This window comes from Schistocerca americana, chromosome 2, assembly GCF_021461395.2.
Source record: "Schistocerca americana isolate TAMUIC-IGC-003095 chromosome 2, iqSchAmer2.1, whole genome shotgun sequence".
Lineage (NCBI taxonomy): Eukaryota > Metazoa > Arthropoda > Insecta > Orthoptera > Acrididae > Schistocerca > Schistocerca americana.
The window spans coordinates 761,170,080-761,184,803 of NC_060120.1; the positions used below are offsets into that span (position 1 = coordinate 761,170,080).

At 39.7% G+C, this 14,724-nt stretch overlaps 1 protein-coding gene across 11 annotated transcripts in view; it reads left to right on the forward strand.

Moving 5' to 3' along the window:
- The window catches only part of LOC124595060 (mitogen-activated protein kinase kinase kinase kinase 5), a 307,956-nt gene that overhangs the window by 237,907 nt on the left and 55,325 nt on the right, over window positions 1-14,724 (forward strand). For 8 of the 11 annotated variants that reach the window (XM_047133627.1, XM_047133629.1, XM_047133628.1 and 5 more), the window contains 2 exons: window positions 9,895-10,029; window positions 10,134-10,291. In XM_047133627.1, coding sequence (XP_046989583.1) covers window positions 9,895-10,029; window positions 10,134-10,291 — 293 coding nt within the window. The remainder of the gene's footprint in view (window positions 1-9,894; window positions 10,030-10,133; window positions 10,292-14,724) is intronic. The other 3 variants (XM_047133632.1, XM_047133636.1, XM_047133638.1) reach the window with 1 other exon arrangement.

Here is a 14,724-nt window from a genome sequence, read left to right on the forward strand (position 1 = left end):
AAAATGTCACTTCTTACAGTTGCCTGTCAGATGCAAAATTTAAACAAAACATCAGCAGGGAGGAATCCCATGCTATCCTGTGGTTGAAGAAGCAGCCTCACTTAGTAGTAATACAGGCAGTCAAGAGCAATGCCACCGTGGCACTGAACACAACAGACTACAACAAACGAATGGAAGATCTTATTAGAAAACCTATTTGACACACCCAAGGACTTATCCCACAGGTACCAAGGACATATGGGGTACCAAAGACCCTCAAAAAAGATATGAATCCGCGTGTGCCCTGGCTCAGTAGATGTCGAAGCTCCAGTGCCAGTTCTTTTGCTAGTTTGTAGGACGGTGAACTAATATTATCAACTATAAATGGAAATTCCTCTTTGTGGACGACGTTTGGTACCCCTTATATCCTTGGTGCCTGTGAACTTGCGGGATGAGGCTTTTGGCCATGTTGAAGTTCATTCTAGTTAGCTTCAGCAGTGCTTGTGTCGATTTGATTATCATGGCTGTCAGATCACCCTTAAGTTTCCTATGAATAGGTTCTCTAAGAAGGTCCTCCATTTATTTGTTGTAGTCTGTTGTGTCCAGTACCATGGTGGCATTGCCCTTGTCTGCCTGTATCACTACTAAGTGAGGGTTCTTCTTCAGCCCCACGGTAGCTAGGTGTTCTTCCCTTACATATTGCATCTGATAGACAACTGTAAGAAGTATCATACACACTAAATTTTTTGCTTTGTGGTTTTTTTTTTCAAAAATTTGAATAGATGGATAAGGAAAAAAAAATGCCAGTCTGAACATGAGCTTCTTATCCTGTAATATTTCCATACAAGTTGTTTCACACACCATGACACCATTATCAGCTAGAGTTATTTGAGAAAGATCTGTTTTCAAACCCGAAGCTGATAATGCAATGCTGTGGTTTTTGTCTGGGGCAGTATAATTATATCAATTACACAAATACTTTTTGCTGCTGCCCACCTTCTTTTGACAGTTGAGGTTTGTTACTACTATGGATGTCTGAACCTAAGGAAAGGTATCTTATGTAACAGAATAATTTTGTAATCTTGACTAGATTGTGATATAATCTTGACTAGATTGTGACAGTTACAGTGCAATGCAGTCTCTGACTGTGCATCTTGCTTATTTTTATAATGGTTATTTAAATAATTTGCCATTGAAAGTGATGTGCAGCCTCAAAGAATTTCACCTGCTGAAAGAATTGTTGTAGAGGTTTCAGAGAACAACATGCCTATTAAAACCAGTTGGGGAGCACTTGAAACATGCGTGCAGACAGAAAATCATTGAATGGTTATGAAAGCTGTATTATTTCATAACTGAAACACATAGCAAAAATTCAGGCAGTCCATTTTAACAGTCTTTTCGTATGCGCACAAACTGTCAATATGTTCCACATATATGTATGAATTTTTTATTATTTTTGGGAAGTTTGCAAAGTAGAAGAGAGGCACTGCCAGAAATAAAGCTGTGTGGGTGGGTTATACCAGGGCATTTTGGAAATGAGGGGAGAAGTTGTCGCAGAATTGAAGTTTTGAGAGTGGGTCATTAACTGTACCTGGGTAGTGTGTTATGTAAGAGCATAATCTGTGAAATTCAAAGTTCTGGATTTGAATCTCAGCCCAGCACACAATTTTCATCTGCCAGAAAATTACAAAACAGCACAGAATTTCAAAAAGAAATACATTTCAGAAGATACACTCTTGTATTAGACTCTATTGTGGAATTGAGTAGTGTGTTAAAACAAACTAAATGAGAGATAATTTAAAATTTTGAATCATGTTTTTGTGCTTGGTTAAGTGTTTCACCTCACTGAAGTAAAAAATAAAATTAAAAAAAAAAAAAACACACAGGAAATTTGAGTAGTCAATTTAAATTGTGAAGTGTATGAATTCCTGAACTATGCCATATGAGAAAAATTAGCATCATAAAAAAATTATTGTTTTGAAACACCAGGAATGCTGCTGACAAAAAATTACATTCATATTTAATATCTCAGTCTTCTGCAAAACACTGTGTTTATTTAGCAGACACAGGCATGACATGTCAGGAACGCAGTGATGATTGAAATTTGTATGGAGGTAAAACAGTCACGGGTCACACACAGTTTGATTTACCAGCACCGACTTTGGTCTTCAGATATGATCATCATCAGATATTAATTGCCATGGTGCAACACCTGGGGGGATTACATACTTTTCTCCTTTTTGCTACCCAAAACGAATAGAAGAAGAAAAATTTTGTCTTTCGCATAAGTACACATTATTAAATGTAAATTTATTTTACAAAGTTAAAGAAGCTGTAGAATTTATCCAGATGAGCTATGGTTTAACTTTCTTTAACCATTGTTAGTGGCGGAGTATTATTTCTCATAGTTCTCTGACGTCCTAAGGATTTTCTGAGGTATTTTGCATACGGTCATGCTGTCGTAATATGTACTGGCTGAGCCTTACAGTGCAACTGGCATATTTGTCCCTGCAAAAGACATCATTAGGGAATGATTTGCAGCACCAGTGACTATAGTGTAATTCAGTCATGGAAGGAATAAACAGCCCCCCCCCCCCACCACACACACACACACACACACACACACACACACATATGTGTCTTCACTGGATTGATGCTACAACCTGACTGGAGTAAAGGATTTTATTGAATGGAAGAACAAGAAAGAGGGAAGAAGAAGGGAAGTGACAGCTGTTGGGGAGAGACAGAAAGGGAAAGAAATAGAATGTGGCACCAGGAAACCCATCCTGATGCAGGGAGGTTAAGTTGTGTGTGGCAGAGGATCAAGTAAAGGAGTGAATTGAGAAAGAAAGGGGGTGAGATGCAGTAATAGTGTAAGTGTTGATTGTTGCAGGAAAATGGGAAGTGTGGAGACATGATTTGTGGTGGAAGCTAGTCAGTGTCTAGTGGAGATTGAGACCAGAAGGACTGCAGGATCAGAGGGTGTGTTCTAATGACATTTCCCCTGTATTTAATTCACAGAAGCTGGTATTGTGGCATGAATCATAAAACAGCCATTATGCAGTAGAGATTGTTCTGTTCGGAAGCTTGCTATGCCACTGGGTGCTCAGCTTTGGTAGCGGCCATAGTTTGGTGTTGCTAATTCAATCGGATGGACAGCTGTTTGGTGGTCATCCAAATCAAATGACTGTGTGGAAATTACAGCAGAGCTGGTGTATGGCATGACAGTTTTCACAAGTGGCCTGGCCACAGGTACACCATCTGAGAAAACTGGAATATTGTGTGCTGGTTAGTTGCATCAGACTTACCTTTCACCTAAGGCTATCGCAGGCATGCAGGGTGTTCTGAAATTCCCATTACAAACTTCCAGGACTTGCAGAGGGGGGTGAGTGGATAACATTTTCAATTGAAACCCATGTCTGAAAATGTAGCATTTGAAAACATTTTGGCAATGCGACCACTTTTACAAGTAAATGATAGCTTATCAGTTCATACAGTGAACAGTTTTTTAAACTGAGCTGTTAAAACTATTAAAAATGAGACTGGATGAAATGACCAATGATCTGCTGTAGCTGTATTTGTTCAGAGCAATTATAAACACAAACAACTGGTTTCACAGCTTTTAAAAAATATATAAAAAATATAAATGCTCTGTCATAGGTTACAGATTGCCACAGAATAACAGTTGGCATGACTAGGTAAATTTCTCAGCTCCCCTCAACTGATAAAAAAACAGTCATCAATGATGAATGTCATGTTTGTGTTAAGTCGCAAACTGTACACTTTCTGATTAAAATAGGCTCTTGTCGGACTGTGTCAAGCAACAGAATGCCCCTTCTAGATGTTATTCAGGCAAGTACAGGGCCCTGTAGTGACAAAAGCTGACACACTCATGTGTATATGCCCCCAATGTAGCAGCATAAGCTACAAGGGTCCCATGTGTTGTCAAAGTTTGTGCTGTGGCTGCCATCCTGGTACTTTTGCAAGTAATTGAGTATACATGACCAAGTACATCACTTGTTTTACAGTTCCACTTATTAACAACCAAAGAACTTAGTTCTGTGGTCATTGACGGGTTCTCTTCAATGTGATGCAGTATGGCACTTTCCAATGTAGATGTGCATCGTCTCCTTGGAGTATCACAGTCACGCCTGCTGACATTGTTGGTGCCCTTTCTCGAAGTCATTGCGTAATTGTGGCAAAAAGGGTATGCGATGGAGTCAGACATTGTGGAGAACAATCTTGATAAAGGTGACAAGCAGCTCTTCCGTTACCATGATCTTTGCCATTCGGAAGGATCCTGTCTGTGTATTCTGCAAACATGTACTCAGCCATGCTGCTCTAACACTCACAGACATGTGAAAGAGGCTTGAACCAGGTCAGACAGATAAGATAGATGTCAAATGACAGCAGCCGATCCAATGTAACCCCCCCCCCCCCAACATGACTACCCTGTTGCATAACGCTACCTGGCAACCTCGTTTTCAAATGGCTGTAGCATAGAAATGGTACATTTCCAGACATGGATTCCTGTTCAGAATATTATGTACTTACTCCCTCTACAATTCATAGAAGTTTGTAACAAAAATTTCTGGACATCGTGTATAAGCCATGAAACAGGGGTTAGGGGTTGGCCTAGCAGAAGGATGAACCAAGAAATTTAATAATTGGTTGGGTGGCAAAGTACCATTCTGGGAGAGGGAGGTTGGGTAAAATGAAAAGTAGTCAAAGTGGAGGATGATGATACACTGTTCTAGTCCAGGATGATGGTATATAATTTGGATTTGGGGGAGGGGGGGGGGGGGGAATCCTTTGGATTAAATTGAGGTATCTGTGTGGATATGCTCTTACTGTTCTCTCTCCAGTCTCTTTCCTTTGTTCTATCGTGTCTCCTCCCAAACACACTCCACTTCGTTGTATGCCACACACAACTTTTAACACCACCCTTTACTAAGATTTTAAGGCTTTCCAATTCCTTGATGTCAGTATTGGACAGAGTTATTTTTGCTCACACCCTTTTTTTGCCATTGTTTTTTGTGTATTGTAATTTATTTTTTGTAAAATAATTTCTTCGTATATATCTACTGAAGCATTGTGGCATTAATGTTAACCATTTGTGGTAATTGCCATTATCACCACTTGTATTCCATTGTCTATATTATTCTGTATTTTTATTTAAAATCACATATCCATACCATTTTGCTCTTTCTATCAGTAACATATAGAAATTGTGTTGTGGGCAGAATCTTTTCAAAGGGTTTTAAATTATCATTAACATGTGCATCTTACCAGATTTATAGCAAATAGTACTAAAAGATTGTCATCATCTTGAAAGGTGGGCATGTCCGCAGCAGGCTTATCATTAAGATGTAGAATTAAGTAGACATTCTTAGTTCATGCTCACATTAACTGAATGAATGGGTGTAAGCCACAGTATGAAATCACCACTGGCATTGAGCGGTCAGTGCACTCATCGCCTTACATAATTTGAAAAATCGTGAGACCACACTAACTACACACCTACAGACCTGCTGTCTGGTTTCTGTATTGTTTGGCTCGTGGAAGGCTTGCAGCTTTATATATCACTGTAAGCGATGCCCTTTTGCAAGGTACCCCACTCCAAATGTCCATTGTAGGTACTTATCTTCACAGTTTTCGATGATAGAGTGGTTAAAATAGACCTACATTCATTGACAGCAGTAATTCTTGTTGGGTTTGAAACTGATTGTCAATAACAAGTCGTGACACTCGTCTCTGTCTCCTTTATGTCAGCAGTTGAGGGTCCTGTAACCACCTGATACCAGTTCGGCATCATCTACAGTGTCAATGTTCTCAAGAATGCAGAGTTTTTAGATATTTTTCCAACAAAAGAAATCGTTTTTTTAGCTGTTCACAATAGTTTTTCATCTTGGTGTTCCTGTAGCAGGCACTGGCAGACTTATACAGATACTGACAGTTGATACACCAGTATGTCACTTGAAAAACTGTATTAGAAATAAGACTAACATAGCTAGAATGTTATGAAAGAACAAACTGGTTTACTATGCTTTAATTTTTGCCCAGTTAACAATGAGCCTGTTTGATTTCACGAAAGATGTAAAAATACTGTTATATGGTCTATCCAAATAATTAACTGATCTCCACAATGCATACACAAAAGAAAAAATCTTGGAGGAATCCAGAAGTTATATAACATTTTCCATCCAAACAAACATTTGTGATTGGTTGGGGAGTAATTACATTGGTGCCAGAAGAATGAGCAGTGGCTGCTCTGAATTCATATCCTCTGGAAATTGAGTTTAGGTGATTAATCAAGAATAGTGGATCATCTGTTGAAGATCTTAATACCCCATTATAGTGTGAAAAGTAGGAAAGGTTCCTATAGACTGATGACCCAAAACATTATGACCACCTGCTAATAGAATGTTGGCCCACCTTTGGGTCACTTTGTGGCTGTAATTTTGTGTTGCATGGATTTGAAAAATCCTTGGTAAGTTTCTGGAGGCATGTGGCACCAGATGTCCATGCACACATCCTAAAGTTCCTGTAAATTTACAGCCTGGTGGTTTTTGGGTAAAGAGCTGGTTCCCAATAGTATCTTGACTTATTCCATCCAGTTCAGATCAGATGAATTTGGTGACCCAAATCTCAATGTGAGTTCACTGTCATGCTCCTGAATCCACTGGAGCATGATTCTGGCCTGTTGATGAAGCATGAAGGGAGACATTTGGTCTGAGATAATTCACAAAGTCCATAGCTATCATAGTGCCTTTGATTAAAGTCCCACGCAAGGCCAGGTGAATGCCCCCTGTAGCATAATACTGCCCTCACTGACCTGTATCTGTGACGCATGCATGTTTCGAGCGTGCATTATCCTGAATGTCACTGTATCTGGACGTGACCATCGAGCTGGTGTAACAACAACTGTGATTCATTTGACCAGGTGACATGTTTCCATGACTCCATGGTCCAATCCAAATGAGTCTGTGTCAATTACAATCGTAACTGATGATGATGTTGGGTCAGAATGGGAACACATAGGGGTTGCCTGCTGTGGAGCCACATGTTCAACAGTGTGCATTGAATGGAGTGCTCTGAAACACTTGCACTTGGCATCACCATTCTACTCTGTAATCAGATTTCCCAAAGACCGCCACCTATCCTGCTTTACAGGGCAGGCAAGCCTCCAGCCTCCATGTTTTGTGATGAGTCGAGGACATCCAACACCTTGTCTCATGAACTCATGCTTTCACTGCCCCGCAACTACTCTCCATACATTCTCTCAACAGTAGCACATGTACAGCAAACCAACCCCACCATTTCAGAGATGCTCATTCCCAGGTGCCAGACCATAACCATGTGCCCTTTGTCAAATGTTTATGTCACTGATTCGTCCATTTGTGGCCCATATCATGGCTAGTTTGATTCCCCTTTTGTCTTTTGCTCCCTTCTTCACAGAATGTGTGGTGTGCATATAAACTTCCCTTACAATGTCATCTGCCTGCAATGCCACCAGGCAGCATTTAATCCTCCAGTGGACAGTCATCATATTGTTTTGGCTCATCATTGTATATTGAAAACTACAATCAGAAGTAAGTCTTTATCCAGCAGATATAGATACTGGTGTCAGCATATCAGCAGGTAAGGAAATGGCCACATAAAATAGTCTATGCGAAGGAGGTGTCACAGATGTGCAAATGCAGACAATGGCAGGCATTCTACAGCGTATATATGGTTTGTGGAAAGCAAACTAACACAAACGATGCATCCATTTTATTGTGTTTCATGAAAAAATTATACCGTGCTGTCTTAAATTGTTAATGAAACTTCATCTTTAAGAAGTTGTTATTTGGGGAAAAAATGATATAAAATATTACTGAAATCATCATTTCCCTTTGAAAAGGGAATAAAGATGCTTCTTTGAGATGATTAACAGTTGGAACTAGGTATTTATTGTGTGTGTGGAACAAGATATTTATTGTGTGTTTAAAAGATTAAATTCCGATTGACATGACATGGTTGTCTACACATAAAGAAAGATATGATGCAACTATTTAAGGGTTAATTTCTGTTCACTTTGTTTAGATTCTGTTAGTCTTACCTCTGAGCATTAATGGCCAACTTGTCCATATAACATTGCCCTATCATGCTGCATGCCATTATTCTTTTGTTTTCTTTTTACTACCCCATACTGTGATCGTACCAGGATATAAACACCACGTTTAAAAATATATTTAAATGAAACACTTGCAGAGAACAAACTTGCAAAATAACTCCTGTTCTTATTTTCTTCTAAACCAATATTTTAATTTATTTTTGCAATGCAGGGTGTCCACATGAAACCTCTATGATTTCCAAATGCCATTAAAAAAAAAAATCATTTAGCTCAAGGGCCAGAAGCTGAGGGATATCAAATTGTTCAAGCATTTCCAAATAAACATTTCCTGATTCTGCTTGCTTGATGAATAAGAATGGTTCAGCTGTACTGTCTTTCACCGGTGCACGCCACACATTCACATTTTTTTTATCTGTGACATATTCCTGAAAACTGTGGGGTTTTGTTGAATCTTCACATGGGAAAGTTGTACTGTTTAACTGTCCCTCATGTGTGGAAAATTGCTTTGTCAGAGAAAATGATATTTCCTTGATAACTGGGACTTTGGCTGATTCGGTTATAACACAACCAGTGCTAGCATGCTGTTTTGTGATGATGCTGCCACCTCTCTCAACTCTAATAATTAAGTTACAAATGTTTCAATGACTGATAATTTGAGGAAATGGATAATTACGGGTTTGATTAAGAAGAGTTATTGTTAGTATACCATATGGTTTATTACTGACAACATTACTTATAGGAAACACTTTTAAATGTGCACAGTTTAGCAGTATTCTGCATGCCACAATAAGACACCAGTCTTTTCACATTGAATCTCTAAACTGAAAAAATGTGACATGAGTAATCATATTCCAAATGAATTAGTAATTTAATTAGAACAGTGTCAGCCCATGTATCTTCTCAATCCAACCTCTAAGCTCGGACCTTCTGACGGTACTGTGCGGGACTGCCGTGCTAAGTGCTCACACCCAGCAACAACAATCAGACATTATTCAAAATAGTGTCTGTGGGCAGCGATTACTTTTGAATTCTACCTGAGCAAAATCAGAGATAGCGATACATTTACTTTTGAATGTCACACATACTGACCAGTAAATTGACATGTGACTATATAGGATCCTCACACACTGCAACATCTCAATAGTGAATCCAGTGCAAAGCTGCAAATCGCTTCACTTCAATGCTTGTGTGATTTGAACTTTGTAAGCATGCGGCATTTTGTGAACTTTTCACCAATGGATGTTTAGCTCTCAGTGCTTCACAAACTGGCTTTGATGGACTTCTTTGGAAGGTGCCTCTGATCTCCTCCAGATGTGCATTTTTCTGCCAGATCTTGTCTGCCTGTTTACACTGCCTTTGGATAGAAACTTGTGTTAAAAAGTCTTAATTGTCTTCATGTCTAATGAGTCCCCTTGAAATTCACATCAGAAGTTTCTTAGGGCAGCACTGTATAATTTCATTTCTGCTTACCACACCATGCATTGGGCTCTCTCTTGAGTTGTAGTCATTTCTAATAATTATTTAACATGTGAAACAAAACAAAAAGAATTGTTTAGAAAATATATACACAAACTTTTTGACTTGCCTATTAAAAAATGAAGCTTCAGACCGCAAATATTTGTATCATAGTTCTTTCATTAATAACATTGGAAATCAGGGAGATTTCATGTGGGCATCATGTATTAAATTGCACGAAATTATGTTAACTCTCCATTCTAATAAACATCTGTCATCCACCGACGGAACAACATTTACCTAACATTGAGCCTTTACAAATATATTTATTCGTAACTCTGTAGGCTCAGGATCATCACCAAGAAAGCACAATTCTCTGGATGAAATGTGTGGAATAGTGGCAACATTGACAGTCAATGGGCAGCGACAGCGCTCTCTTAGTGATAGTGGTGCTGCAGACAAGGAGATTTGTACTAATGGTGAGTAAGCTGGTTGCTGGTATCAGTTTGTAGAAAAGATAGTTTTTTTTTACAAATAAAGTATTGTGATAAACCTAGGGCTAGAAACACTGCTTGTGATTTAGGTGATGCACTGGGATCTGGTCCTGAACCAGATTTGTTGTCTGATACACCTCCAGTCCCACCACGAAGAAGGGAAAAAAAGAGACTGACACCTCCAAGACCAGTGAGCAATGGTTTGCCTCCAACACCCAAAGTTCACATGGGTGCATGCTTTTCGAAGGTAAGTGCTCTCAATAGAGGTGAGACTTGTAGTGCACCTCTGACTGTAACATGTTATTTCATTTGCAGGAGGACACAAAATTTGTAATAAATGTCCCATATTTATTTATTTGTAGTATTTTGACATTAGTGTTCTCTTCCAGTGCAGATAAACTTCAACAACTAATGAGATCACTTAATAGAGCATGCATGATAGCAATCTTTTTTTTAAAAAAAAAAAAAAAAAAAAAAAACCTTCCTGATGAAAAGTGAAGCACCAGAAGGGGTGGCAAGAACAAAATGAAATGAAACTTCATAGCTTGAGAGAATATGTGATGTTTCACTGATTACAAAATCAAGTGAGATTTACAAAGAACTTGGCAGTATGAGCTCACTTATCAGTGTGAAGTTAGACACCCTCTGACTAGATGCATACACCATTTCAGTTGGGAAGGATGGTATAAAACTGTTCCATCCTCTCTTGAGCCAAGCTGGCCCCAACTTTTGTAACTTTCCTTGATAACATGGGTTCTAGCACTGGGACAGGGTTGATATCAGAGCTGGTCCCTCATATTTTGTTGGGGATAGATATGGGGATCTTGCTGGCCATGGGAGTACCTCAACATCACACAAGCAACTCCCAGAGAGACATATCATGCTCTAGTTCCTTCTCCCTGAACCTTAATTTCTTTCCCAATTCCTCTGCGAATTCCTTCACAGTGTGCTGAATGTTCAGACTGAATAACATCTACAACAACCTATAATCCTTCTCACTCCCTTCCCAGCTGCTGCTTCCTTTACATATTCGTTGAGTTTTATAACTGCAGCCTGTGTCCTCAGAGTCTTTCAAAATGGCATACATGAATAAAATGTTCTCGATTTTAAAGCCATGTCAGTTTGAATAAAATCCTCGAGCTTTTGATGACCATCTCCACCATCGTAGTCAGGAGTTCACTGACTGCTGGGGCTGCTATGATTTCCTGCTTTTATAGGCATGATGTCATCATCAGCAGCCAATTAGATAGACCCAATGTGGCGCATGCGCCTAAGTCGACCCGGACAGCTAGCGGAGCTATTTCCCGTGGCAGCACCAGTGACATCAGCTGGCGCCAGGGGCAGACGCCACATTTGAAACATCCGTTCCCGCATCGTGCATCTATCTTTGCTTTCTTTCAATGTCCAATGCCCACCCCCATGCCCTGCTGAGTGTGTCCCCCTGGTCTCTGTTGAAATTATTGTTGTTTAAACGAATATCGGCCGCATCCTTTATAATGGAGTCCCAATATGTAGATGCATGAGCTAATACTTTTGTATTTTCAAACTATATTTTGTGTCCGTTTTCTAGGCAATGCTCCGCTATGGCCAACTTGTCAAGCTCCCTTTGTTTTATACGGCGCTTGTGCTGAGCAGAAGGCTCCACAACCGTGCGAATTGTTTGTCTGATATACATGCTGCTACATTCGCAGGGTACACCATACACGCCGGCCACTCAAAGAGCACTGTCGTCCTTAACAGGGCACACCATATCTCATATCTTGGGGGCCAGCTGGAATACTGGTCTTAGCCCATGTTTCTGCAGCAAACGTCCTAACTTACTGCTAGTTGCTCCACAATATGGCAGGAATGCAGTTCATTTGGCCTCTTCTACTGATTCACCAGGTGTCTTTTGTCAGTGGCCCTTGCAAGCCAAGATTATCTCTGACTATGACCACCTACAGTCTGAATTGCAGAACTTAAAACATGCTTTCGGGGAAAATGGATACAGAAAAAGAGACATCGCAAATGCTTTCAAGGGCTGCCGAAGGACACCTGGTGAATCAGTAGAAGAGGCCAAACAGACTGCATTCCTGCCATATTGTGAGACAACTAGCAGTAAGTTAGGACGTTTGCTGCAGAAACATGGGCTAAGACCAGTGTTCCAGCCTGCCCCCAAGATACGAGATACGATGCACCCTGTTAAAGACGACAATGCGCTTTGAGTGTCCAGTCTGTATGGTGTACCCTGTGAATGTGGCAACATCTATATCAGATAAACAATTCACACAGCTGCAGAGCATTGTGCTGAGCACAAGCGCCATATTAAACAAAGAGAGCTTGACAAGTCAGCCATAGTGGAGAATTGCCTAGAAAGCCGACATAAAATACAGTTTGAAAATACAAAAGTGTTGACTCATGCATCTACACATTGGGATTCTATTATAAAGGAAGTGGCTTAGATTCGTTTAAACAACAATAATGTCAACAGAGACCACAGGGGGACACTCAGCAGGGCATGGGGGTGGGTGTTGGACATCGAAAGGAAGTAATGACAGATGTGCAACGCGGGAGCGGCAGTTTCAAACATGGGGCCTGCCTTTGGCGCTCCCATGGGCAATAGTCCGCTATCTGCCTGGGTCGACTTACCCACAAACGCCATATTAGGTCTATCTGATTGGCTGCTGGTGATGTCATCATGCCTATACAACCAAGAAACTGTAGCGGCCCCAGCAGTCAGTGAACTCCTGATGACCGCGGCAGAGATGGTCATCGAAAGTTCGAGGATTTTATTCGAATTGACACGGCTTGAAAACCAAGAACGTTTTATTCAACTGCAGTCTGGTTTATGTAGACACTGTAAATAACCTCTTATTCCATGTATTTTATCCCTGCACCATTCAGAATTTCAATGAACATTTACCAGTCAGTACTGTCAAAATCTTTCTCTGAATGGGTTTGCCTTTCTTCAGCCTATCTTCTAAGCCAAGTCATAGGGTCAGTATTACTTCACGTGATCCTACATTTATCCAGAACACAAATCAATCTTCTTTGTGATCGGCTTCTGCATGTTTTCCGTTATTCAGTAAATAATTTGTGTCAGTATTACGCATAGGTGACTTATTAATATGATGGTTCAGTAATATTCACACCTGTCACCACTTGGCTTCTTTGGAATTACAAAGTCTGACAAGGGACCTTTTAACAAGATAATAAGTTGTCGTCTCTTCCTCTATGAATAGATGATGAATGCAGCTAGCCTCTAACTTTTTGTAATGTCTTGTCTGTATAGACGTGTATCTGTTGCCTTTAAGACCCTTTCACCTTCACACATAAATCTATACAGTAATGTAAGGGCCTCCCGTGTCTTGGCTGATCCGTGATAAGACAGGCGAAAAGTTAGACTAACGGAGGATTATTAGTATTATCTCTATTTTCATTCGCTCTCTCTCTTTCTCTCCTTTATCTATGTACAGTTTTTATTATAATATTTCATTACGTGAAATCAGCCAAATAGCATCTTTGGTGGAGTCCTTCGTCTTGGTAATCAGCGGCTGGCTTGCTGTAAGAGATCTTTACATTTATTATTACTGTTAAACACTGTATTCAGTCGGGAGAATCAATCGTGTGGACAATTTGTTCCTTTTATGAAAGATTGCGAATTCCAGATGTGTACGAAGCCTCTTTGGACGATTTAACACAGACTCAGTGATTGCAGGCTCTCTTCGACACAGCTGAAACTTCCCCACTAATTACAGGGCCAACGTGATCATCAAATGGTTCAGAAAAAACTCATTCGTTCATTCACTCTGGAACAAAAAGTCACAAACCTTATTTATGAAGGAAATTGTGTATTAAATCCATCTCCATTACATGTCCAGATCTCCGGTGATTCCACGTCTTAAATATTTTCCGTTTACACTCTCTTTCTATTCAAACAAACCGCTAGTGGCACAAAAGTTAATTCGCTCGATTTAGCGAGAAGAAAATCAGAATATGTATCTCTCAGAAATACGTCAATCCCTCAATCCCTACTCCAGAAGCTGTCCTAGTTACCACTCTAACAACCATGGAGAATGCATATATGCATCTCGGTTATTTCAAAGAATAAACGTACTAGAAAATACTTTGGCGTCGTCTAGCTGTCGCCGCATATGTTACGAGAAAATCAGATCAGATACTTTTCCAAAGTGAATGAAGGTGGATGGTTTGATTGACAATGATTAATTGGTGCGTGGTAGAGGGTATTTTCTGTGGGGACGTTACAACCTTACAGAGTGGCCCTTCCTAATTTTCATCATACGCATGTAAAGGCAAATGCAAAGACATCACTTTCTTAAAGCAGTACAGCACAGTTCCAAAGAAAGACACACACACACACACACACACACACACACACACACACACACACACACACACACACGAAGTCAATTGTAATTGTAACTAACAAATATTGAATCATAGTTTTTTAATAAAAAAAAAATATAGTTCTTTGACTCAATGTAATGTTCATGTAATTGTTATCCTGATATTAACTCTTGTGTTACCACCAAAATCAAATTTCAACTCAAGGAATTAATTGAAACTATTTCACGGGGTTATTTTAAAATGGTAACTTGAAAGAAAATAAGGTTTACCTTTTTTTAGTTTTCCCGTGTTCTAACTCGAACATTTTTTCTCAAATAGATGAAGCTTTCAGTA